The sequence below is a fragment of the Macaca nemestrina genome, chromosome 7, assembly GCF_043159975.1.
Source record: "Macaca nemestrina isolate mMacNem1 chromosome 7, mMacNem.hap1, whole genome shotgun sequence".
NCBI classification, from domain to species: Eukaryota; Metazoa; Chordata; class Mammalia; order Primates; family Cercopithecidae; genus Macaca; species Macaca nemestrina.
In genome coordinates this window covers 156,943,325-156,969,077 of record NC_092131.1, presented here as the reverse complement: position 1 = coordinate 156,969,077, position 25,753 = coordinate 156,943,325, and the positions used below count along the sequence as shown (strand labels likewise).

The window sequence follows — 25,753 nt, the reverse complement described above, 5'->3', positions numbered from 1 at the left end:
AACCACCTCTTTGCCTGAGGGTGGGTGCCGTGTCCTTGCTGTTACTCCTGCCCCTTCTTGGTTCCAGGTACTGGAGGCCACAGCTGACCTGTACAAGCAGGACTTGTCCTGGCTGGAGCTGCTCCCTGGGGGACTCCTGGAGAGCCACCGGGACCCTGGACCCCTGTTCAGCACCATCGTTCTTGACCAATTTGTGCGGCTGCGGGATGGTGACCGCTACTGGTTTGAGAACACCAGGAATGGGTAAGGCCTGCTAGGGTAAGGTAAGCTCTACCTCAGCCTGGGCCGCAGACCCTCTCCCTGGCCTTAGACAGCCCCCCTGCGCCCTTGATTCCAAGCCAGCCCACCGCCCCCTTCCCAACACCTCTGGGTCTCTTTTCTCACCTGGCTCCTTGGGTCTGGGGTTGCTGGAGGCCTGCATTCCCTTCCCATCCCAGTGACTTCTATTTTCTCCAACTTAGGCTGTTCTCCAAGAAGGAAATTGAAGAAATCCGAAATACCACCCTGCGGGACGTGCTGGTCGCTGTTATCAACGTTGACCCCGGTGCTCTGCAGCCCAGTGTCTTTGTCTGGCATAAAGGTGAGTGGCCAAGGGGTGACTGGAGGAGTGGTGGGTCTGGAGCCTCGTCCCTCTTCAGCTCTGGGCTTGGCTCAGTGTGGCTGAACGTCAACCTCTGTGCTCCAAGAGGGGAGTAAGCTGTGGTTCTGCCCTTGGGAACTCCAGGTGCCAGGGCCGCCACCTGCAGCTGTGTAGGGTCCCCTCTGCACAACTCCAGAAAGTACTGAGTGAGGGCAGAACCAAGACTCAGAGAGAGCTGGTGAGGAGGTTCACATTCGGCTGAGATGGAGCTGGGGCTGGGTATAATATTAGGAGGGCTCTGTGCGGTGAGGATATCCCAACTCTACAGCAGTGAGGGAAGAGTTTGTGTGTGTGTGTGTGTGTGTGTTTGTACATACACTTGTGTGTGTGAGGGAGAGATGGAGGTTGGGATTCATTTTTTACCCCACTTGTTACCCAAGGAAGCCCCTTCCCCTCAGCTACCCAGAGTGCCCCCACCCCCTTTCTGCCACCCTAACCTCCTCAGTGATCCTGTGCCAGCACCTGTGGCCCAGCACCCAGGACTCTGGCTTCCTCTGCCTCCCCAGGAGACCCCTGTCCGCAGCCAAGACAGCTCAGCACTGAAGGCCTGCCAGCCTGTGCTCCCTCCATTGTTCGTGACTATTTTGAGGGCAGTGGATTTGGCTTCGGGGTCACCATCGGGACCCTCTGCTGCTTCCCTTTGGGTAAAATGATGGACAGAGTGGAGTGGGGTGAGGGATACAAGCTAGGGGATGCAGTTTGGGTGGTTCCACTAATGACAACAAACCATGCAGAGCATGGTCCCTCTGGGTAGGAGAATGAAACACTAGAGGAGGAAGGGACAAGAGAAGTGTGACCTACAGAGAAGTCAGCTCCAGGGAGGATTGCCTCCCTGTTTTCCTGGGACTCCCCGCAGGGCCCAGCATTGGTCAGGAGCCAGGGGGAATCTGTAATCCACAGCTTTTTGCAGGCCTGGGCCTAGAGGACTGTCAGAGGCAAATCCCTGTTTAAGAAAAAGGGCTAAGGCCCGGCGCGGTGGCTCACGCCTGTAATCCCAGCACTTTCAGAGGCCAAGGCAGGCGGATCGCCTGAGGTCGGGAGTTCGAGACCAGCCATGATCAACATGGAGAAACCCTGTCTCTACTAAAAATACAAAATTAGCTGGGCATGGTGGCGCATGCCTGTAATCCCAGCTACTCGGGAGGCTGAGGTAGGAGAATCAAGTGAATCCGGGAGGCAGAAGTTGCAGTGAGCTGAGATCACACCATTGCAGTTGCAATGAGCTGAGATTGCACCATTGCAGTCCAGCCTGGGCAACAAGAGGGAAACTCTGTGAAGAAAAGAAAAGAACAGAAAAAAAAGAAAAGAAAAGGAGGAAAGGAGGAAAGGAGGGAGGGAAAGAAGGAAGGAAGGGAAAGAAAGAGAGAGAGGAAGGGAGGGAGGAACGGAGGGAGGGAGGGAAGAAGGGAGGGAGGGAGGGAGGAAAGGAAGAAGGAAGGGAGGGAGGGAGGGAGGGAGGAAGGAAGGTAGGAAGGAAGGGAGGGAGGAAGGGAGGAAGGGAGGAAGGGAAGGCTGGGGCAGATCTAGTCACTGGAGTGAGGCTTGGGGCTTAGTCTTTGGCAAGGCTGTGTGTGGGTCAACTAGCAGCCTGGTGGGGTGAGTCTAGGCTCTGACACAAAGACTCTGGACTTAGTCTCTGGCTAGTAAGGGACATGAGTGGTAGAATATGAGGAGGCAACGTGGGCATCTTAGATGCTACCCAAAGCTCCTCATGGGATACAGAGCAGCTTCCCCCAGGGACCTTCACAATTTGAAACAATTGAGCAAGCTGACCTAGGGGGTAGGGACAATAGGTGGTACTGCCAGGAAAGGAGCTGAGAAAGGAGCCGCTTCCAACCCCCCGAGCCACACCTCTCCCTGAGCGTCCTACTGCCTCTGCCCTCCCAGTGAGCCTGCTCAGTGCCTGGATTGTTGCCCGGCTCCGGATGAGAAATTTCAAGAGGCTCCAGGGCCAGGACCGCCAGAGCATCGTGTCTGAGAAACTCGTGGGAGGCATGGAAGGTAGGCCTAGGGCTGGCCAGGGTGGTGGTAGGGAGGACATGGCTCAGCACTACAGCTACCCACCTCCACCCCAGCAGCCTCAGGAAAAGGCCTCCCTTTTCTAGGACTGTAGGCAAGGCCACAGTGGCATTAAGCAGAAGTTGGACCTGGAGTCCTGCAGCCTCCGGAGTTCCTCACGTGCAGGAGTCTTTGAACCCTGCCTAGATCTTACAGGGTTACTATGACTGACGATTCCCTGGGAACTGCTGATTTGTAGCATCTCATGCTGGAAGTCCAGGCAACAGAGAAGTGATTAATGAAGGTCCAGAGTCATACTGGAATTGGAATCTTGGTTCCACCACCACTATGGGCTATAGGGCCTTAGGCAGATTTTTGAATCTCTCTAAACCTTTTTTTTTTTTTCTTATCCATAAGATAGGAATAATAATAGCACCTACCTCACAGGTTTATAATGAAATGAAATAGTTCATGCAAAGCACTTGGTATAGTATTGAGCACTTAGAAAACATTCAGGAAATGATAGTTACTATTCTTTTCATGTGGCTACAGGCACAGCCAGGCTTTCAGGGAGGGAATGACCCTCAGTACCCCAGAAGGGGACAATGAACTGTGGAGGCCTCAATCTAATTTCAGCCCTGAGCTGGCCCTCTTCCTCCCAATGTACCTCTGGCGGATCCCAACTGCCAAAGCCCTGTCTCTCTCCCCCCAGCTTTGGAATGGCAAGGCCGCAAGGAGCCCTGCCGGCCCGTGCTCGTGCACCTGCAGCCTGGGCAGATCCGTGTGGTAGACGGCAGGCTCACCATGCTCCGCACCATCCAGCTGCAGCCTCCACAGCAGGTCAACCTTGTCCTGTCCAGCAATCGTGGACGCCGCACTCTGCTGCTCAAGATCCCCAAGGAGTATGACCTGGTACTGCTCAGCTGGCACCTGGCTCCTTGTCCACAGCCAACGCCAGGGAGGCAGCCAGGGGGAGGGGAAGGAGCACGGGGCCAGGAGGCAGGAAATGGTAGTTACTGTGCAGGAGTCCGGCTTCTTGTTCCCCGGTGGAGTACCTGATAGAGAGGTAAACTTGGACACATTTATCCTGCTCCGGGCCTGCTGGATGACATAATCTCCATGGTTTCCACCTAACTCTTGCAACCACAGTCTGCCTCCTCCTTTTCTGAGGACAACCTGTCAGGTCCCAGCTGGGTGTCCTTGGAAGAAGCAAAGCCCTCTTCCCTGTCCTCTTATCTCAGGATGTAGTGAATTTTTAGAGATTTTGGAGGAGAGCTAAATCAGAGGCCTGGCCCATGATCCCCTCCATCCTCTGGCCTCCCTGCCCTCTTCTCCCTTCTCCAGTATGGAACAGAGGGAAGAATGTCCTTGTACACATGCCTTTAAATGCAAACTCTGCACCTATGAGCAAGTCACTTAACCCTACTGAGCCCCTTTCCTCTTCTGTAAAAGGAGATACAATATCTCTTTTGCAAGGTCACTCCAGTGGCCCCTCTGACATAATCCACATAAAGTGCCTAACCTCAAGAGGCCTTGGCAAATGGTTGCTTTTGCTCGGGCTGCCCCCTTAGGTGCTGCTGTTTAACTCGGAGGAAGAGCGGCAGGCGCTGGTGGAAAACCTCCGGGCAGCTCTGAAGGAGAGCGGGTTGAGCACCCAGGAGTGGGAGCTGCGGGAGCAGGAGCTGATGAGAGGAGCTGTGACGCGGGAGCAGCGGAGCCACCTCCTGGAGACCTTTTTCAGGCACCTTTTCTCCCAGGTGTGTACATGGGATCAGATCAATCCTTATGCTGTGGTGGCATCCTTACCTGTGTGAGGCCATGAGGTGAGTCCAGGGGAAGTCAGAGCCCAGAGTTCTCAGCTAATAATCAAGTTTATTGCAATTTTGGATGAATCACCAGACTTTATCATAAGGAGTTGCCCCGCCCCCATCTGAACCCCACCTCCAGCTACGAGGCTTCAGTGGGGGGATGCCCAGGAATGGGCTTCTCTGCATTTGTTGCTTATCGCTCTCCTCAGGGCTGCCCAGACTTTCCATCCTCGCTCATCTCAGCCTGCCCCAAAGGCTGCAGAGACCCAGGGCAGTGTGGGCACCATGAGGGATATTGTTCACCCCTCCTTGGGGGAGTGCAGCTGCCAGAGCCCTCCATGGGGCATTGATGTCCACCTTGCAGGCTTCTGAGAGAGATTGGGAGGATATAGAGAAACAAGACAAAAATTCAGAGACTTGAGTCCACAGCTGGCACAAAAATAAAGGCAGCCTGGGAGCAGGGTAGTGGAGTGGAGAAACGTTACGGTAGATAAAGATAAATATGGTCAGGTGTGGTAGCTCACACCTGTAATCCTGGCACTTTGGGAGGCGAGGCAGGTGGATCACTTGAGGTCGGGGTCTGAGACCAGCCTGGCCAACATGGCAAAACCCCATCTCTACTAAAAATACAAAAATTAGCCAGGTGTGGTGGTGGGTGCCTGTAATCCCAGCTACTAGGAAGGCTGAGGCAGGAGAATCACTTAAACCTGGGAGGCAGAGGTTGCAGTGAGCCGAGATCACGCTACCGCACTCCAGCCTGGGCAACAGAGTGAGACTCCATCTCAATTAAAAGAAATATATATATACATATATATACACACACACACACACACACACAGAGCATGGTTCTCCCACTGAAGAAGCTTATCATCCCACTGGGAAGACAGAACGTGCACAGAAAGGAAGATAACTGGCAAAGAATGAAGGTTACAAAAGTGATTCAGAAAATCAGCGATCCAGGAGCTCAGAGAAGACAGTGAGCCTTCGGCATGCTGCGAGGTCATGATGGAGGTTATATTTGGCAAGGACTTAAAGTTGGAGAAGTTTTGGCTCAGAGGAAAGGAACAGGAGGGACTGAACAGAGGTCTCCATGGAAGAGCAAAAAAATTAATGTTTGAGGAGAAAGAGCAGGGTCATGTGGCTGGGGAGAGGATTCATGAAGGAAGCATCCATTGAACAGACATTTACTCTGTACCGGGAACATGATTTAAAGTCATTTGAGGACAAACAAGTTGAACTTGAATATGTACAAGAACAGAGGGACCCTCAGCTGGGTGACTTCTTACCAGAGCCCAGGCAGGACTGGGCGTCTTCACTCATTGAGGATCCACTGGGGTTATGGGAACTCCCTGTGCCGAGACATGAAGGGTGCTGATATATGCTGCGGGTAGCTGTCAGTGTCTCATATCTGCACAGTGATTTCAGCTTTCAGAACATTTTCAACACAACCACTTTCGTTGATTCTCACAGTAAACCTGTGAGATAAGTAGAGCAGATGAGGAAATGAATCCCAGGCAACCGAAGAGACTTGCCTGAGGTCATGCACCAAGCAGGTGACAGAGACAGGGACATGAACCCGGGTCTCTTGCCTTCAGCCCTAGGCTCTTTCCACTACAGCACCTTGTTTGAAGCTATAAGGTTTACCTCATGAAACCATCACCAGACTTGGAGTAGGCACCTCACTTGACAGGCAGGAAAGACAGGTACTGTGGCCCGTGGCCTGCCTGCTTCCTCACTGTCTGTTCTCTCATGCTGGGACAGCCCCTGGGTGGGCTGGGGATGGCCACAATGAGAATTCCCCTTTTCCAAGCCCAGCTTTTCCTCAACCCAGCAGACGCCTTGTCTTAGTTAAAACTATTTTATGTATAAATAAGAGAAACCCCAATAAGCTAGCATTGACAAAGGGTCAGTTGACTCTGAGAATACAGAGATGTCTCAGGAATTCCAAAGGGAGGACCTAGAAAAGGAAAGCTGTCAGCCAATGAGGCCACGGCTCTCCTAGGCTGCCTCTGCCTTACTTGGTCTCTAAGTGGCTGAGCACTTGGAGGAAGAGAGTGGTCCACACTTCCTGAGCTTTCTTGTGCTCAGGTCAAGACAGACCTCACACTTCTTAATTCCAAGTGAGCTCCCTGTCCAGTCAGCTAAGGCAGAGAGTCAGGGTTCTGTAGAACAAACATGGCTTCAGGCACCATCATAGTGCCGCCTAGCAGAGGGGGTCCTGGGCAGACACCTCAAAAGGTGGCTCCTACAGGGCTCAGCTGAACTTCAAGTCAAGGAAGCCTTGTCTCCTCTCCCTCCCTCTGCTACTGCCCAAGTGCAGGTGCTGGACATCAACCAGGCCGACGCAGGGACCCTACCCCTGGACTCCTCCCAGAAGGTGCAGGAGGCCCTGACCTGTGAGCTGAGCAGGGCCGAGTTTGCCGAGTCCCTGGGCCTCAAGCCCCAGGACATGTTTGTGGAGTCGATGTTCTCTCTGGCTGACAAGGATGGCAATGGCTACCTGTCCTTCCGAGAGTTCCTGGATATCCTGGTGGTCTTCATGAAAGGTGAGGGAGGAGGGAACGATGGGAGAGGCTGGACAGGGACTGGATCTGTTGGAGGTGGAGAAGCCCTGGGACCAGGTCTCCAGCCATGGCAGATGCCCAGGAGTGCCCAGGCAGAGGTCAGGAAGCAGAGCGACCCTTACTGTGTCCAGCAGTGGGTCATCACACTGGTGTGAGACCCCTTCTGGCCAGCCTGGGGGTTCAGGCAGGCAGGTGGGGGCTCTCCTTATGGAGTCCTCCCTCTCCCAGGCTCTCCTGAGGAAAAGTCTCGCCTTATGTTCCGCATGTACGACTTTGATGGGAATGGCCTCATTTCCAAGGATGAGTTCATCAGGATGCTGAGGTTGGTTCTCTGGGACAGCCAGGAGAATGGGCCAGGGCAGGGACGCCACGGCAAAGAGGTGGGACCTGAAGGAGAGAGCAGAAGGGCCAAGGAAGGCAGAGGCCTCCTCCTTACCCATGTAACCAGAGGCTGTTCCAACTAGCAGGGGGTTTGGGATGTGGCCAGTCGGGGCCCCTCCATGTGGGCACAGACAGTTTGGTGCGATGGAGTCATTATGTCCTGTGTCTGGATCACAGGCCCCAGTCAGAGCCTGATGGTTCCTCTCCCCCAACCCCAGATCCTTCATCGAGATCTCCAACAACTGCCTGTCCAAGGCCCAGCTGGCTGAGGTGGTGGAGTCCATGTTCCGGGAGTCGGGATTCCAGGACAAGGAGGAACTGACGTGGGAGGATTTTCACTTCATGCTGCGGGACCACAACAGCGAGCTCCGCTTCACGCAGCTCTGTGTCAAAGGTGGGGCAGCCTGGTAGGCAGCACTGACTCATTGGTTAGGCATAGTAGGCACAATGCCCACATACTTTTAGGAGTCCACAGAAATGTTTTAACTTCCATTAAAATCGGAAGGGAAAAAATGAATGTAGTGATATATAATAATGGATCCAATCTGGATTGTAGTTTTCTTTATATCAACATAATTATACAATATAATTTGAAAGTATTTTTATTTTTTATTATGGAGGAAAGGGCCCACAAAGGTGAAAGTGCCTAGGGCCAGTGAAAGTCATAATGCAGCTCTGCTGGTGGGGCGGGCAGGGTCAGGATAGGGTAGGGAATGGTGGTTGGAACTCTGCTTCCCCTGGCTCCCTGCCAAAGCCCCCTGTGCCTGGTGCCCAGGGTAGGGGGAGACTGTCTCCCTGTGACAGCCCTACCCAGGCCATACTCCCTTCAGCTGGGGTGTCTGGTTGTGGGGGTGGGGTGGTATCTCTTGGGGTTTTTTTTGCCGCTATATCTTCTGGCTGAGTGCTTAGTAAATGTTTGCTGAGTACATGAAGACCCGGTTCTGTTGTCCTTCCCCCTACTTCCTGCCCCACCTATGTCTGATTCAAGTGGGTGGGGGCTAGAGTTAGAGTGAGGAAGGGGCAAGCAGCAGGCAGGAGGGTCTGTCTGTGGCCTGCTCTGAGCTGTTATGGTATCTTCTCATCTTAGAACTCTCACTGGGGCATGTTGAGACCAAAGCAAGCCCCTCCCAGAATTATGAGAAGGGGTAGGCTGAGCAGCCTCCACAGGGAAGAGGGGCAAGTTAGACAAGACACAGATGAGCCTCTGGTCAGGGCTTCCCCCTGGGAGTAAGGAGAGCTGGAAGAGAGGGAAGCCAGCACTCCTGATTCTGCAGCTTTTTACCTTTCCCAGGCAGCCAGGGCAGCAGGCACCTGAGCCTGAGGGCAGGGACAAGGAAGGTACATGGAAGGGAGCCCACACCACAGAGTCCCAGGGACATCCAACACCTGGGATTGAGGGTAAGACCAGGCTTGGGGATTGAGGAAGATTAGCACTGAGTATTGTTTTATTTTAATTGTTGTTGAGTCCAGATTTTTTTTTTTTTTTTGAAAGATTTTAAAACTAAAGAAAAGGAAAAAAGGGCCAGGTGCAATAGCTCACGCCTGTAATCCCAGCACTTTGGGAGGCCAAAGCGGGAGGATCACTTGAGGTCAGGAGTTCAAGACCAGCCTGGCCAACATGATGAAACCCCATCTCTATAAAAAAAAAAAAAAATACAAAAATTACCCAGGTGTGGTGGCACACACCTGTAGTCTTAAGTACTTCAGAGGCTGAGGCACAAGAATCGCTTGAACCAGGAGGCAGAGGTTGCAGTGAGCAAAGATTGTGCCACTGCACTCCAACCTGGGCAACAGAGATTCTGTCTCAAAAAAAGAGATGTTCCTTCACTTTTCACCTATTTGTTACCATTTCACCACATTTGTTACCATTTCACCACATTTGTTACCATTTCACCACATTTGCTGTTTGTGGAACATTTGAGAGTACAGGCATTAACACTTTGTTTAAAACATTCTGATTTAATTTTAATATAGTTCAGCTTACTTTCTTTTGACCTCAGCTATAGACCAGGGTCATCCTCAGGCTTGGTTCAGCACTTGGAAGAAACCCAGAGATTCCCAGGCCTCCTGTAAGAACTTGGCTTTGCAGCTTAGTCCTGCCCTGCCTTCAGTGCTCAGCCTAGACAGGAACAATGGGGTGACTCCTGGGAGAGCTTTTCTCCTGCATAGTTTATGATGAACATTTTCAAACGCAGAAAAGTAAAACAACTGCAGTATGATCTCCCGTATACCTACCACCTAGATTCTACATGTAACTCTTGGAGGTTTTAAGCTGGAGGATCTGAAGCCGAATATTGATAGCAGAGCAGGCTCAGAGGGCAGGTTATATACAGTTCCTGAACTCTACCCCATAGTCCCAGAAGTGGGACTGATGAGAGACACTCTTTAGGGAAGGCTGCCTGACCAACTTTCTTTCAGGCCTTCTCCCTGCCCACCTATGGCTGGGTCCAGCTCCCACTGGGGACAAGGGCTGAGGTTGGGGCACCCAAAGGCAGGGCCTCCATCGGTCTGGGACTGTCTCCTGTGTCTGAACATGGGATGGTAGGAGTGCTGTCCATTTGAGCCAGGCCCTCCTGGGCTCTGGACCCTGAGCTGCTCCCTAGCCCGGCTCTGCTTTGCAGGGGTGGAGGTGCCTGAAGTCATCAAGGACCTCTGCCGGCGAGCCTCCTACATCAGCCAGGAGATGATCTGGTGAGCCCCCATCTGGGAATGTCGGAGCGGGGAGTTGGGGAGTTGCCATTTCTCTCCCCTGAATGGTTGGGATTAGGGCCACTGCTAGCCCATGCAGCACCTTCAAACAAATTAGAAAAAGGCACCCCTTTCTCTAGGCAGACACAGCCCCGTGCCGGAGCAAGCAGAAAGCCTGCTGGATTTCCGCTCTCAGTTACGGCCTGGCCCAGATGCCCTTGTGAAGGGTAAAGGCATATGCAACAGCCTTAGTGAGGACCCCCAAGATCTGACTCATTCTGTCTGTAGGTGTCTGTGGAAATCCTGCTATCCCCTTGCTGACAGCTCTGATCCTTCCTCAGCAGAATGGGTTTGGCGGCAGACCAGGACAGCAGAGGAATGAGTGGTTGAGATGGCCAGCATCCTATCTCTTACCATTCTTGTCGTAGTCCCTCTCCCAGAATGAGTGCCCACTGTTCCCACGGTGACATAGAGACGGAGTTGACACCTCAGAGACTGCAGTGCCCCACGGACACAGACCCTCCCCAGGAGATTCGGCGGAGGTTTGGCAAGAAGTACGTCTGCTCTTCCCCTTAAGCCAGGCAGTGCATCCATTCCTTCAGCTTACAAACATCCTTTCCTTGGTACCAGGCACTGTGCTAAACATCGTGGGTAGAGGCAGGGTGAATAGTCCTTGCCCAAGAACATCACAATCTAAGGAGATAGTCTGCTACACTGATCATTTCAATGTCCCACTGATGACTGTTCGAATAGTGGGAAGAGCGAGGGCCTTTGGAACTTAAGGAAGCACTCACCTCTGCCAGGGAGGTCAGAGATGCCTTCATGGAAGAGGTGTCCTTTGAGTCTCTAGTAAAGGCTGAATATGGGTGCTGGGTGGGAGGTGGGAGCGACAGACTGGAAGGAGAGAGACTGAGTGTGAACGAACATGGGTAGATGGAGTGCATCCCCTGGGAAGATATGACCACTCCGGGCCATCCCTCCACTGCCAGCTTGCTTATGCAGTGTGATATAGCCTGATACGGTGAGGTCTAAATCCTACTTCCACAAGGCTCACTCGGCTTCCCTCCCTTCTGGGCGGCTCCCCTCCATGAAGCGGGGCCCCACTAGCGTTGGGTCCGATGGTAGGTGCCAAGGGCTAAGGCTTCCTGTCTCCCAGGGTAACGTCATTCCAGCCCTTGCTGTTCACTGAGGCGCACCGAGAGAAGTTCCAACGCAGCCGTCTCCACCAGACGGTGCAACAGTTCAAGCGCTTCATTGAGAACTACCGGCGCCACATCGGCTGCGTGGCCGTGTTCTACGCCATCGCTGGGGGGCTTTTCCTGGAGAGGGCCTACTGTGAGTGACTTCACTTACCACAAGCCCTTTCCCTAGGCTTGCAATGAGTGATCGCCCTGGGGGTGGGGCCTACTGTGAGTGACCGACAGCCCCGGGGCGAGGCCTGCGGTAAGTGCCAGCCCTGGGTGGGGTAAGTGGAGCCTGTTTGAGTGAAGACTGTGAAGGGGAGGCCTGTTGTGAGTGGCAGCCGGCCAGGGCCTACCGCTGATAACCTCCCTAACCAGCTCTCTCTCCTCTGCACTGCCCCTCGCTTGCCTGCCTGGGCCCCCTCCACAGACTACGCCTTTGCCGCACACCACACGGGCATCACGGACACCACCCGCGTGGGAATCATCCTGTCGCGGGGCACGGCAGCCAGCATCTCCTTCATGTTCTCCTACATCCTGCTCACCATGTGCCGCAACCTCATCACCTTCCTGCGAGAAACCTTCCTCAACCGCTACGTGCCCTTCGACGCCGCTGTGGACTTTCATCGCCTCATTGCCTCCACCGCCATCGTCCTCACAGGCAAGGCCTGGGTGTCCTGGGGAGGCTCTCCAGGGCCTCCAGTCCCCGCTGGCTTCCCCTCCTCTGAGAGACCCCCTCTCTGCTGGCACTCACCTTTAACGTCCTTCTCCATCAGGATGGAGTTGGCCTGGGCCAGGGTGTGAAGTAAGCCCGGGAGCCTGTCACTGGTCACTGCCAAGTGCCTCTTCCCACACTTTCCAGGGCACCTCAGCAGCCTCAGCTGACAAGTTCCTAACACCCCGGAATGAGTGTGCATAATGTGTCATTTCTCCCAATTTTTATGTTTTAAAGCATGACTCTATGAGAGACAGCAAAGGAGGGAACTTCTAATGCTAGAATTCCAGACTCACATGGTTGTGTGCATGGTGTGTCTCTGGCGTGTTGGGGAGGGCCAGGAGATTGTTTAGAGGTCAGAAGTCCGGGCCAGCATGGTGGCTCATGCCTGTAACCCCAGCACTTTGGGAAGCCGAGGCAGGCAAATCATTTGAGGTCAGGAGTTCGAGACCAGCCTGGCCAGCATGGTGAAACCCCATCTCTACTAAAAATACAAAAATTAGCTGGGTGTGGTGGCGCATGCCGGTAATCCCAGCTACTCAGGAGGCTGAGGCGGGAGAATCGCTTGAACCTGGGAGGCAGAGGTTGCAGTGAGCTGAGATTACACCATTGCACTCCAGCCTGGGTGACAGAGCGAGACTCCATCTAAAAAAAAAAAAAAGGTCAGAGGTCGAGACTCCTAGGTGCTTCTTCAGGCCCCCCACTCTGGCCAGCGTCCTCCACCTTGGGCTGAATGAGTGAGCACCCACCCTGGGCTGCCCCAAGCTCACCACACGGTCTGCTCTTCCTTAGTCTTACACAGTGTGGGCCATGTGGTGAATGTGTACCTGTTCTCCATCAGCCCCCTCAGCGTCCTCTCCTGCCTCTTTCCTGGCCTCTTCCATGATGATGGGTAAGTGTGAGTGTGTGCGTGTGTGTGTGTGTGTGTAATGGGGAGGATTCCTTTTGGGTGGAAAGAAACAAATTCTCTGGCTCCAGAGCAGAGTGTCACCTTCTGGGTTACAGGACAGAGAGTGACCAGCTTGAGCCCCTAATGCTAAGTCAGCAGGAGAGACTGGTGTCTGAGTTGGGGTGCCTCCCCTGAAGGGTCCCATCTGGAAGACCCAGAGATCTCCTTTTATTAGCTAGGCGTGGTGGTGTGTGCCTGTAACCCAGCTACTGGGGAGGCTGAGGTAGGAGAATGGCTTGAACCCAGGAGGTGGAGGTTGCAGTGAGCCGAAATCATGCCACTGCACTCCAACCTGGGTGACAGAGCAAGACTCTGCCTCAAAAAAAAAAAAAAAAACAAAAAACAAAAAAAGAGATCTCCTCTCAAGGTCTCTCTTTGCTGTCCCTTCCACACAGGTCTGAGTTCCCCCAGAAGTATTACTGGTGGTTCTTCCAGACCGTACCAGGTGAGAACTCTCCTTGATCCATGAATTTCTGGACCTGACTGTGAGCTCAAGGCTCTGGGTTCTCTGCACCCCAGAGCAGCCCAGGTTCACTCACTCAGCTCTTCTGGTGACCCAGGCTCTGCCCTCTGGCCTGACGACACTACTTGGTGGCAAGAGACTTAGGCTACTTTGCATTCCAGTCCTCCTCCCAGGAGCTCGGCTGGATTCCTGCTCCTACTTTGGGCTATTTCCTCCTCTAGTAGGGTTAGTGGGAGAAATATCTCCTACTCTGGACTAGTTCCAGTGGAATACGAGTGGCTACCTCTTCCCCCAATACACACACATACCATAACAGTAGCTTTGAGGAGTACTGTGCCCCAGCTGCATGGGGGAGGGAGCGGGCTCTTTGTCAAGTCAAACAGAGGTGCCTACCCAGTATGCCTTGAAAAGAGCGCTTGGGGGATATTCCTAACTCCCTATAATCACCCATCTTAGAGCTATTAGCTGTGAATCTATTCAAACTCTCCTGAACCTATTTATGTTTTCACTCTGTTCCTTCCTTGAAGTAACACAATTTCTATACTGGCTTCTCTCTGTGAAACACGGCATGGGTGTTTTTTTTTTAATCCTAAAATGATCTGCTTTGAACTTCAGAGGGTGCTTGCTAATTCCTGCACACTGAGATTTAGTGGATAAGGCTGTGTTTATGCTCTCCTCTCCTTTTAGGACTTTACAGGCTTTGGTTAGATCCCTTCTTAACCTTTACTTTTTTATACTTCAGGGCTCTAATCTTCTTAACTTCTGCCTCTCTCCTCCTTGATCACTTGAGGGACCATTCTCTGTCCTCTCTATCTTGCCCTGGCTCCAGTATTATCCCCCTGTATACCCATGGCCTGGATCCCCTGGGAGAGGAGGGGCCTCCCACCAACTCTGGGTTGTATTTGGGGACCCTGGTGATGAGCAGGGACAGTGTGGTCCTGCCCAGTCACTAACAGTGCCAGTGCTCATGTTGTGTGCTGTGGCAGCCAATGAAGAGTGGTGCAGGGGACAAGGACCAAACCTCGACTCGATGAGGGCAGGGCCTGCTATTTCCATTGTTTGGCCCAGAGGGCCCACAGTGGACACGCTGTGCATCCATTCATTCAGCACAATTTTATTTATTTATTTATTTATTTATTTATTTATTTATTTATTTTTATTTTTATTTTTTTTTTGAGACGGAGTCTCACTCTGTCGCCCGGGCTGGAGTGCAGTGGCCTGATCTCAGCTCACGGCAAGCTCCGCCTCCCAGGTTTACGCCATTCTCCTGACTCAGCCTCCCGAGTAGCTGGGACTACTGGTGAGGTGGCGGGTGCCCGGCTAGTTTTTTTTTTTTTTTTTTGTATTTTTTAGTAGAGACAGGGTTTCACCGTGTTAGCCAGGATGGTCTCGATCTCCTGACCTCGTGATCCACCCGTCTCGGCCTCCCAAAGTGCTGGGATTACAGGCTAGAGCCACCGTGCCCGGCCCAGCACAATTTTATATAGGGCCCACGGTGTGCCAGGCCCCTGCACTAGGCACTAGGATTCAGTGGCAAACTAGCTTAGCCTGTTCCTTGTTCTTGAGAACCTGAGAGTCAGGAAAGTGACAGACAAAAAACAAATAATGACATGGGTGAAAGATTGGCTGGGTGTGGTGGCTCACACCTGTAATCCAAGCACTTTGGGAGGCCAAGGTGGGTGGATCACCTGAGGCCAGGAGTTCAAGACGAACCTGGCCAACATGGCAAAACCCTGTCTCTACTAAAAATAAAAAAAAATTAGCTGGGCATGGTGGTGCACACCTGTAGTCCCAGCTACTCAGGAGGCTGAGGCAGAAGAATCATTTGAACCTAGGAGGCAGAGGTTGCAGTGAGCCAACATTGCACCAATGCACTCCAGCCTGGGTGACAGAGTGAGACTCCATCTCAAAAAAAAAAAAAAAAAAAAATCATGGTGACAAAGGCTATGAAAAGTGAATAATGTCTGCTGAAATGAAAGGTACCTGTGATCAGTGGTGTAGGGGAGAGAACCAGAGGAGAATGCTGGGACATTCTTACCCCAACTTGGGCAGTGGAGTGGAAAGGGGACCTTGGAAGCCCCAGAACAGTCCCCTTTCAAGGCACTGATCCTCCACCTTCCATCCTGTGTTCACGTTGCAGGCCTCACAGGGGTTGTGCTGCTCCTGGTCCTGGCCATCATGTATGTCTTCGCCTCCCACCACTTCCGCCGCCGCAGTTTCCGGGGCTTCTGGCTGACCCACCACCTCTACATCCTGCTCTACGTCCTGGTGAGGGCTTTTGGCTGTGAGCCAGGCCAGGAGGGTATGGGCAGGACATTTCCAGGGAAGCAAGGAGGGCTGGGACATTCGTTCTATTTCAAGTTATTTGAAGCATCTTCTTCACTTCTCAACATCTCTCTTTGAAGGTGGAGATGATAGTACAGGGCTCTCCAGTAGGATGACCCCAATATGCAGCACTTGGAAGGTCGGCTCCCTGGGACAGGTTTTGCAGTAGCAGCCCTGCCAGACTCATCTCCATTCCTCGTAGACACTTCCACATCACTTCTGCCCAGCTAGTCTTTCCCCACTTTGGGTGGCTGGTTTTGGCTCCTGGGTGGACTACCTGCACCCAAGAGAGCATCATCCTTTTTGAAGAAACTTATCTTAAATGGGTTCTGCCACTTTTGTTCTGATCCTGTTTTTTGGGGTATTAGTCACACCCGCTAAGTGACACCTGTACAGTATATAAGCTTGTTCAAAATGACTTCAGTTGGATTGTTGATCAAATGAAAAAAAAAATTTTTTTTTTTTTTTTGAGACAGAGTCTCGCCCTGTCACTCAGGCTGGAGTGCAATGGCATGATCTCGGCTCACTGCAACCTCCGCCTTCCGGGTTCAAGCAATTCTCCTGCCTCAGCTTCCCGAGTAGCTGGGACTACAGGCACACACCACCACGCCCAACTAATTTTTGTATCTAATAGAGACGGGGTTTCACCATGTTGGCCAGGCTGGTCTTGACCTCCTGACCTTGTGATCCGCCCGCCTCAGCCTCCCAAAGCTCTGGGATTACAGGTGTGAGCCACCGCACCAGGCCGATCAAATGGATTTTTAAGACTCTACCTATCCCCTTTCCTTCTCCTTAACCTTGGCTCCTGCCTCTCTCTCTCTCCTTGTTGTCTCCCTTCTCATGTTCCCTTCACCCTCCCCTGGGTTTCTCATTGGCTGCTTAGCTGGTTAGTTCTCGGGCTGATTCTGTGTCCCTGTGTTGTGGCTCTGCTTGTCTGCCTTCCTCATGAACAGAGGCATTTCCCCAAAGGGTATTCTGAGGGCCTCACTTAGAAGCTAAACCAAGTCCCAAGGCTCCAGCTCTTCCCTGCAGCAGAACTGCACACAGGGCTCTCCTTTGTGCCAAGACAAAGAGACACTGCACCATGGCCTCGGTCAGGTTGGCTCCTGCTGTCTGACCTGCCTTCTCTCAGGTGCAGTTCTGTCTTCACTGACAGATAGGAGGGTCTGTTTCATCTTGCCTGTGGCTCAGCATTTCACAGTTCTGAAGATGACTATTTAGCCTTGGCTTAGGACGCTTCCTAGAACTGATGATGTGTATTTCCTAAGAAACATCTCTTTCTTGGGAAGCTGTGACTAATTTACCCTCTCTCCTCCACTTCCTAATGAGTGGAGCCCTAGCATTCTCGGCTACTGCTTCTGTTGGGGGTGGAAATGATGTTCTTGTTCCTGGTGATAAAGCAGCTACTTTGAACCAGATGAGAGATCCAGAAGAGTGGCCAGGAGGGCTCCCTAAGACCCAGAGCCCTTTCTGATTTGTCCTGGGGTATAGGCATCACTAGGATTCCAAGCCACTCTTCCTGCCAGCAGGAAAGTCAGGGGCTTGAAGGGTGTGGCCGGGCGTGGTGGCTCACATCTGTAATCCCAGCACTTTGGGATGCCAAGGCGGGTGGATCACCTGAGGCCAGGAACTCAAGACCAGCCTGGCCAACATGGCGAAACCTCATCTCTACTAAAAATACAAAAAGTAGCTGAGTGTGGTGGCACATGCCTATAGTCGCAGCTACTCAGGAGGCTGAGGCATGAATCGCTTGAACCCAGGAGGCGAAGGTTGCAGTGAGCCGAGATCTTGCCATTACACTCTAGCCTGGGCGACAGATGGAGACCCCGTTTAAAAAAAGGAAAAAAGAAAAAAGGAAAAAAGAAAGGTGGAGGCCTCTATGCTAGGCTGTCCTCGCCAGCAGTTTGGGACAATCTCATCTCAGGGAGATCAGGGCAAAAGCACCCTCTTTGTGCCCACTTGTCCCAGGTGTGACCACTTGACTTCAAGCAGAAAGAGAAATTACAAGTAAAGGACCCCAGGATAGACTAGACCCTGGGGAAGGATGGCCAGGCTTCTGATCCAGGCAGGAGAGGGCAGGGCTAGCACATCAGAGGCTGAGCTGGCTGAGCCGCCACCCCATCCCACCAGCCAACAAGGAATCTGCAGCAGCTTTGTGGTTTAAAAGGAAAGCCAGCACAAAATAGGGTGTGCAGCATGACGTCACCCTACCATTGTGCTCAGCCTGTTTGGATGCTCAGAAAGCCTTGAGGGTGGGTGTGGGCTCCATAATGAAACAGTGAACTTGGGGAAGGAAGAGCCAGTTCAAAGAAGAGCTCAGAGAGGTTTAAGTTAGTCTTGTAGGGAAAGGTTCAAGAATCCAGGAAGACTTAGCTGGGGGAAGGGAACTCCTGAATGCAAACCAGAGTTCAGTTTAAAAGCTATCTGTTGGCCGGGTGCTATGGCTCATGCCTGTAATCCCAGCACTTTGGGAGGCCGAGGAGGGTGGATTGCCTGAGATCAGGAGTTGGAGACCAGTTTGGCCAAAATGGTGAAACCCCCTCTATAGAAAAATTAGCCTGGCATGGTGGCATGCGCCTGTAATCCCAGCTACTAGGGAGGCTGAGGCAGGGGAGGTGCTTGAACCAGGGAGATGGATATTGCAGTGAGCCAAGATCACACCACTGCACTCCAGCCTGGGTGACAGTGAGACTCCATCTCAAAAAAAAAAAAAAAAGAGAAAAAAAACTAAAAAACAAAAAAGAAACTATCTGTTGAGGGTCTAGTAGGTCCTAGCTCTCTGTAGGGCCCAGCAACAGAAGGGAGACTCTAATCCCTTCCTTAGCAACTTAGGATTCGCTGTGACAAAAAGTGGCATATGCATGAAGTGATCAAAATGAACACTTGATAAAGGATTAATTGCTGAGTGGAGTGTTCCAAACAGTAAGTTATAGGAGTTCATTGAAGGGAGTTTCACTTGGGCTAAATTGGCTAGGGAAGACTTTGAGGAGAAGATTGGACTTGGGCCAAGAGTCTGGGAGAGATAAGCTAAGCTTTGACAGGGCAGAGTGGAAAATGAAGAGCAATCCAGGTAAAAGGAAGGGCATGAACACAGGCAGAAGTGGAAATGGTGATAGGATATTCAGGAGACAGAGGGGACAGGCCTGGCTGTGGATGGCCATAGGGCATTAGATGGTGGCAGGACATGCTGCTGGTGATCATGCGGTGGTGGCAGTTGAAACCGAGGGGCTGTGGCTCAGCTGAGAGGCCACACCACATGGCAGAGCATAGAAATGAGCAGAGGGTGACAAAACCAGGCTTGGGCAACACCCATGACTGGGGGTGGCAGAAGGAATGAAGCCAGTGGAGGAGATGGAAAGCGAGTGGCCCAAAGTGGGAGAACCAGTAGAGCATTGTCGCAGAAGCGGCGAGAAGGAGGTGGTCACTAGTGCCTCAGGCTTCCAAGAGTAGGAGCCAACATGGCCTGAAAGGATACCTTGAAGTTTAGCCATTTGTGGGGCTGCTGGGCCCTCAGTGGGAAGGTCCTAAGGAGAGGTGGAGGCAGAAGTCAGACTGAGCCAGACTCAGGAGCAAGCAAGTGGGAACAATGTGGCCAAGTAGTGTCTGACCATGTTAGACAAACTTATTAGGGAAAGGACCAGAGCTGGATGATACTGGTCAGCTATTACATGGAAAAGGGAGACAACTTAGGTATTCTTATCCTGAAAAAGGAGAGGATAACTGGGGAAGCGCCTTTCCCCAACAGTTATTGAGTGCCTATCATATGCCAGGCAGAAACTGCTAGGAGCTTATAATGGCAACAGTCCCTACCCCTTCAGTCCAGTGGGGAAAACGACAGTAAACATGTAAATGAATAAGCAAGCAAAAGTACTGTTGGCCGGGTGCGGTGGCTCACGCCTGTAATCCCAGCACTTTGGGAGGCTGAGGTGGACGGATCATTTGAGGTCAGGAGTTCGAGACCAGCCTGGCCAACATGGTGAAACCCCATCTCTACTAAAAATACAAAAATTATCCGGGTATGGTGGCGGGTGCCTATAATCCCAGTTACTCGGGAGGCTGAGGCAGGAGAATCTCTTGAGCCTGGGAGGTGGAGGTTGCAGTGAGCCAAGATCATGCCATTGCACTCCAGCCTGGGTGACAGAACGAGACTCTGTCCCCCCGACTCCACAAAAACGAAAGTACTGTGGATGACAATGCATGCACTAAGAGAGTTAACAGGCAGATGTGGTAGAGAGGACTGAGGGGAGGCCTGAGGAGGTGATGTTTCTACTGAGACCTGAAAAATGAGATGGAGCAAGCCATGGGAAGAACCAGGAGAAGGGCATTCCAGGTAGGAGATGCAAAGGTCCTGAAGCAGAAAGGACTTGCCATGTTTGAGGAACAGGGAGGGGAGAATGGCTGGCAGGCAGAAGTCAGAGTACTTGCGAGGCCTTGTAGTGCAATGGGAAGGCCACCAAAGCTTTTAAAGCTGGGGATGAACAGGATAAAATGAACTTTTAAAAGTCACACTGTCTGCCTTGAAGAGACAGGAATTATAGTGAGGCAAGACCAGTGGAAAACCTCCTTCCACTGGAAGGCTCCTGCGTGAGTCCAGGTGACAGGTGACATCACTTGGTCTAAGGTGGTGTCAGGGAGCTAGAAAACACTCTCATTCCTCATGGAATGCTACGGAGGATGGAGTTGGGAATGGTGAGGTTTTGCAACCTAGAAGGAGCATGGTACATGGTGAGGTGGGGGCTGGATATGCCAGCGGGGAAGGATGCAGGGTCTGAGGCCTGAGCTGGCCCCATACTCTGCTGTGGGTGTCGCTAGGTCTCAGCAGAGCTCTTTCCTCCATCCAGCTCATCATCCATGGTAGCTTTGCTCTGATCCAGCTGCCCCGTTTCCACATCTTCTTCCTGGTCCCGGCAGTCATCTATGGGGGTGACAAGCTGGTGAGCCTGAGCCGGAAGAAGGTGGAGATCAGCGTGGTGAAGGCGGAGCTGCTGCCCTCAGGTACTAGCCTGGCAGGAGATCAGTTTGGTGGCACTGAGGGAACTGATGAGGCAGAGTCTAGACCACACAGTCTTCTGTTCGGGCCCAGTGGAGCTGGCAGGGGCCTTGGGTGGCAGGGACAAAGGAGCTGGTAGGGGCCAGGCGCAGTGGCTCACGCCTGTCATCCCAGCACTTTGGGAGGCCAAGGCAGGTGGATCACGAGGTCAAGAGATTGAGACCATCCTGGCCCACATAGTGAAACCCTGTCTCTACTACAAAAAAAAAAAAAAAAATACAAAAATTAGCTGGGTGTGGTGGTGCACACCTGTAGTCCCAGCTACTTGGGAGGCTGAGGCAGGAGAATCAGTTGAACCCGAGAGGCTGAGATCGCACTGCTGCACTCCAGCCTGGCGACAGAGCAAGATGCAAGACTCCAGAAAAAAAAAAAAGAGAAGGAAGGAAGGGAGGGAAGGAGGGAGGGAGGAAGGAAGGAAGGAAGGAAAGAAGGAAGAGCTGTTTGCCAGAGGACCTGAGCCTCTCTCATCACAGAGAGCAGAGAAGCTCAGGCCAGGCTGCCCCTTGCCCAGCTGACCCTCAGCCCCAGTGCTGCCTGGCCCTCCACAGGGTGAGCTTCTGATGGGGGAGGCCTCCCTTGTCATATTCCAGAAGCAGAGCTGAGGCTGGGGTGGGGAGCTCTCTGGAGGCCACATTGTTGCTGGGTTCAGGGCAGCAGCCTCTCACCCACCGTCCCTCCCCAGGAGTGACCCACCTGCAGTTCCAGCGGCCCCAGGGCTTTGAGTACAAGTCAGGGCAGTGGGTGCGGATCGCTTGCCTGGCTCTGGGGACCACCGAGTACCACCCCTTCACACTGACCTCTGCACCCCATGAGGACACGCTCAGCCTGCACATCCGGGCGGCAGGGCCCTGGACCACTCGCCTCAGGGAGATCTACTCAGCCCCGACGGGTGACAGATGTGCCAGATACCCAAAGGTACCAGACCCAGGGCCAGATGTGCCACATGCTTCCATATCCCCTTTGAAGGCCTTGGTCCGCCAGCACTAGACTCCCCGCTCTGTTCCTCCCCTCTGTGCATCTAGAGACTGGTTGTTCCAGATAATACCACAAACCCTCCTCTTCCCCTCACTCCACATACGTATCTGCCTTTCCCTTTCTCTCATTTCTGGCTTCCAATCTCCGGTGGTGGCCAAGCTTAACTCAAACCCACGCCCCTCCCTACAGCTGTACCTTGATGGACCATTTGGAGAGGGCCACCAGGAGTGGCATAAGTTTGAGGTGTCAGTGCTAGTGGGAGGGGGCATTGGGGTCACCCCTTTTGCCTCCATCCTCAAAGACCTGGTCTTCAAGTCATCTGTCAGCTGCCAAGTGTGCTGTAAGAAGGTGAGTGCCCCCTCTTCCCACCAACCCATGGCCCCTTCTTCCTTGTCATGGTACCCATCTGTGCCTTTCTCCTCTGCCTTTGTTCTTGGCTTCCCTGAACTGGGCAGGTACAAGTTGGTTTGAAACCTGGGGTTGGTGGTGGGTGGGGTGGTATCAAAATATCCCTAGACCCTGAAGGACAGAACTGGTTTGTAGATGCCTCCAGGATCCTGCCTGGTTTACAAAGACTCCTTCCCTCAGTTAGGGGTGCTCCACATAGGATTTGCTTCTGGGAGTTCCTCCAGGCAAGGTTGGAGGGGGTAAAAAAACCCATTCCTTCTTACAGAGGATCCCAGCACTTGCAGCCTTATTGGGCTGGGAGAGGGAAGGGCATGTTGGGTGGGGCACAAGTGGAACTGGCTCAGCTCTCAAGAGGAAGAGGAGGAGTGGTGGCAAGGCAGGGCTGGTGGGCCAGGTTGGCCCCAGCAACAAACCCTCAGGTCCTCACACGGGTCCTTTCACACCAGCCTGGACCTGGTGGCAGGTCCCTGCTCGTTTCTCTGGGCCTGGCAGGTGAGTCAGGGGCGCTGGAATGCGCAGGGCAGAAGCCCAGCCCATGTGCTGTCAGCATTCAGAGGGTGACAGCTCCCCTGCTCTCCTCTGCCCTCTGCTTCTTAACTACACACCCCACTTTACCCCTCTCAGAAGCTGCAGAGGGCTCCCTGCAGGGCAGCTTCCACCCGCTGGTCTCTCTTTGAGCCCATTCCCATCTGCCCAGGCAGCTGCTGGGTCTCCCTGAAGCTGCTCTGTGAAATGCCCTTTAGCCACTAGGTGCCTGGCAGCCTGAGCAGGAACCACTGGAGGGAGCTGTAGGACAGGCTGAGCATGAGAGCTGCTTCCCACCCCAAAGACCTTCACCTCCCCATCACCAAGGGACCTTTCCCATGGCCCTGGGGTCTCTCACTTCCACCTCTCTGGGCCCTGGGCCAACTCCATCTCTGGCCTTAGAGCCTGGCCCTGTGGCCCATACACTCCCTCTCCCCCGGCTGTCTAGGGAAGGGCACAAGCTGGCTGAGGTCAGAAGAGTTCTGTTGGTATGGACACCCCTGGGATGTAGGGAGGCTGAGCTGAGCTGGGTCCTGAGCTCCAGCCATGTGTCCCCAGATCTACTTCATCTGGGTGACGCGGACCCAGCGTCAGTTTGAGTGGCTGGCTGATATCATCCGAGAGGTGGAGGAGAACGACCACCAGGACCTGGTGTCTGTGCACATCTACATCACCCAGCTGGCTGAGAAGTTCGACCTCAGGACCACCATGCTGGTATGTCAGGGCCCACCAGGAGGGTATGTGGGCCACTGTCTGAGGTAGGAGTTGATCCTAGCCGTGCGTGGCTGAACTTTGTTCCACCCTTCCCTACCATAGTACATCTGTGAACGGCACTTCCAGAAGGTTCTGAACCGGAGTCTATTCACGGGACTGCGTTCCATCACCCACTTTGGCCGCCCCCCTTTTGAGTCCTTCTTCAACTCCCTGCAGGAGGTCCACCCCCAGGTCAGTCCAATCCATATCCAGGTTCACTTCCTCTTTATCATTTGGGGTCTGAGCAAAGCTCCCAAACCTGCCCCATCAAGGAAGAAACTGCTGATGAGAACCCATCCCCTGGGAGATTGGTGGGGTAACGGAATGGAAAGGATAGGTGGGGGTCACTCTTAGGTGCTAAGGAAGGAGGCAGGCAATAGGGACTTGCCATCTCTGAAGCCATGATGTATTGTCCAGAAGGAAGAGCTCAATCATTGAGCTAGTCCTCGTCATAAACTCAGGGCTACCCTCACCAATACTGAGTCAGTCCTCACCCTGGACACTGACAGAACCTTTACCGTGAGCACTGGGCTAGTCACTACTCACAAATACTGGGCTAGCCCTCCATGAGACGCTGAGCTGTTCTTCAGCTTTAACACTGATTAACCCAACCCCTATTAGCAATGTTGATCTAGCACCTAGCAAAATTCCACTAGACTTATAAACACTGAGCCAGCCCTCACCATGCAAACCATCAGGAGCGCTTCCTTTTTTTTTTTTTTTTTTTTAAGAATGGGTATTGCTCTGTTGCCCAGGCTGGAATGCAGTGGTGCAGTACCAGTTCATTGTAACCTCCAATTCCTTGGTGCAAGCAATCCTCCTGCCTCAGCCTCCCAAGTAGCTGGGACTACAGGAGTGTACCACTATGCCCGGCTAATTAAAAAAAAAAAAAAAAAATTAGAGACGGATCTTGATATGTTGCCCAGGTTGGTCTTGAACTGGGGAGTTACCCCTTCCTGTGAACATTGAGTTATTCCTGCCTCTGAACACTGAGCTACCTCTGCCTCTGAGCAATGAGCTAGCCTTCACTTATTCCTCCTGCAACAGGTCCGGAAGATCGGGGTGTTTAGCTGTGGCCCCCCTGGCATGACCAAGAATGTGGAAAAGGCTTGTCAGCTCATCAACAGGCAGGACCGGACTCACTTCTCCCACCATTATGAGAACTTCTAGGCCCCTGCCCAGGGGTTCTGCCCACTGCCCAGTTGAGCAGAGGTTTGGGCCCACAGCTCACCTCTGTTCTTCCTATTTCTGGCTGCCTCAGCCTTCTCTCATTTCTCACCTCCCAACCTTGTTCCAGGTGGCCATGGTCAGTCACCAGGTATGGGCTCAGGGACTTCCAGGCCTAGGATGTGTCTCAGCCTGGAGAAATGGTGGGGGAGGGGGGACATGTCTAGGGTCTAGAGTGAGAAGTAGGGGAGCTACTGGTTTGGGGCAAAGTAAAACCTCTGTTTCCAAACTTCAGAAACAAATCTCAAAAGACAAACTGACCCGACAAGTACCGTGTGTGTGCAGGTCTGTATGTGTGTTGGGGTGGTGAGTGTAAGGATGCACTGGGAGCATGGATGCTGGCATCTTAGAACCCTCCCTACTCCCAGACCTCCTCCTCTTCTGGGGTCCCCACTGTCAGAAGGGCTGGCAATTGCCTTGCAGGAGGTAGAGGCTGGACCCATGGCAAGCCATTTACGGAAACTCACTCAGCACCACAGTTTAACACCACGACTGATTTCACCCAGGGTTTTAAGCACGTTCTTTCATCAGACCCTGGCCCAATACCTATGTATGCAATGCTCCTCAGCCCTCTTCTCCCTGCTCCAGTAGTCTCCCTTACAAATAATTCACTTTTCTGTGTTCAGGGTTTTTTTATTCTGCCCTAGAACCGGATGGGGCATGGGGAGAGGAAGCCACTCACCCAGCCAGCTCACCAGGCTGACCCAGACATCTCTCAAGCTGGCCAGTGTCCTGAGTAAAGGAGCTGGCCCAAGGTAAAGCGCCCCAGCTAGAGATCCCTTCCCCAGCCCAGGGGTGCCCTTCTTGACAGAGGGTCTGTCAGCCACTGGTGTGAGGCCTGGTGAGCCTGCTCAGGAGGGGCAGAGAGGGTGTGGAAGCTTCTGGAGGAGGTGGGCTGGGGAAGAGAACGCGGGAGGGGCAGACTCAGCTGGAGCCTATAGGGAGCCAGAGCAATCTGGCTTTTTCCAGGACCTCAGTGACTCCCAGCCCTTCTCTGAGCAAAGGGAGAGTTGGGCACCCGTGCCTACATGGCTCTTCCAGGCAGTGAGATGAGGGCAAGGAGACAAATGAACACATCACCCAACCTCTCTGGCCTGTTTTCC

At 53.0% G+C, this 25,753-nt stretch overlaps 1 protein-coding gene across 3 annotated transcripts in view; it reads left to right on the top strand.

Annotated features, from left to right (window-relative positions):
• The window catches only part of LOC105491060 (dual oxidase 1), a 35,985-nt gene extending 10,716 nt beyond the window's left edge, over window positions 1–25,269 (top strand). For 2 of the 3 annotated variants that reach the window (XM_071066921.1, XM_071066922.1), the window contains 22 exons: window positions 68–243; window positions 462–580; window positions 1,147–1,284; window positions 2,528–2,641; window positions 3,351–3,550; window positions 4,210–4,395; window positions 6,767–6,992; window positions 7,239–7,332; window positions 7,610–7,785; window positions 10,013–10,082; window positions 10,508–10,633; window positions 11,236–11,414; window positions 11,691–11,921; window positions 12,768–12,867; window positions 13,320–13,369; window positions 15,528–15,655; window positions 20,554–20,707; window positions 21,445–21,677; window positions 21,927–22,085; window positions 23,229–23,384; window positions 23,487–23,615; window positions 24,471–24,607. In XM_071066921.1, the coding sequence (XP_070923022.1) occupies window positions 68–243; window positions 462–580; window positions 1,147–1,284; window positions 2,528–2,641; window positions 3,351–3,550; window positions 4,210–4,395; window positions 6,767–6,992; window positions 7,239–7,332; window positions 7,610–7,785; window positions 10,013–10,082; window positions 10,508–10,633; window positions 11,236–11,414; window positions 11,691–11,921; window positions 12,768–12,867; window positions 13,320–13,369; window positions 15,528–15,655; window positions 20,554–20,707; window positions 21,445–21,677; window positions 21,927–22,085; window positions 23,229–23,384; window positions 23,487–23,615; window positions 24,471–24,593 (3,267 nt within the window). In that variant the 3' untranslated portion in view covers window positions 24,594–24,607. Of the gene's footprint in view, window positions 1–67; window positions 244–461; window positions 581–1,146; window positions 1,285–2,527; window positions 2,642–3,350; window positions 3,551–4,209; window positions 4,396–6,766; window positions 6,993–7,238; window positions 7,333–7,609; window positions 7,786–10,012; window positions 10,083–10,507; window positions 10,634–11,235; window positions 11,415–11,690; window positions 11,922–12,767; window positions 12,868–13,319; window positions 13,370–15,527; window positions 15,656–20,553; window positions 20,708–21,444; window positions 21,678–21,926; window positions 22,086–23,228; window positions 23,385–23,486; window positions 23,616–24,470 lie in introns of all 3 variants that reach the window. The other variant, XM_011757209.2, reaches the window with a different exon arrangement.
• Window positions 25,270–25,753: the final 484 nt, after the last annotated feature.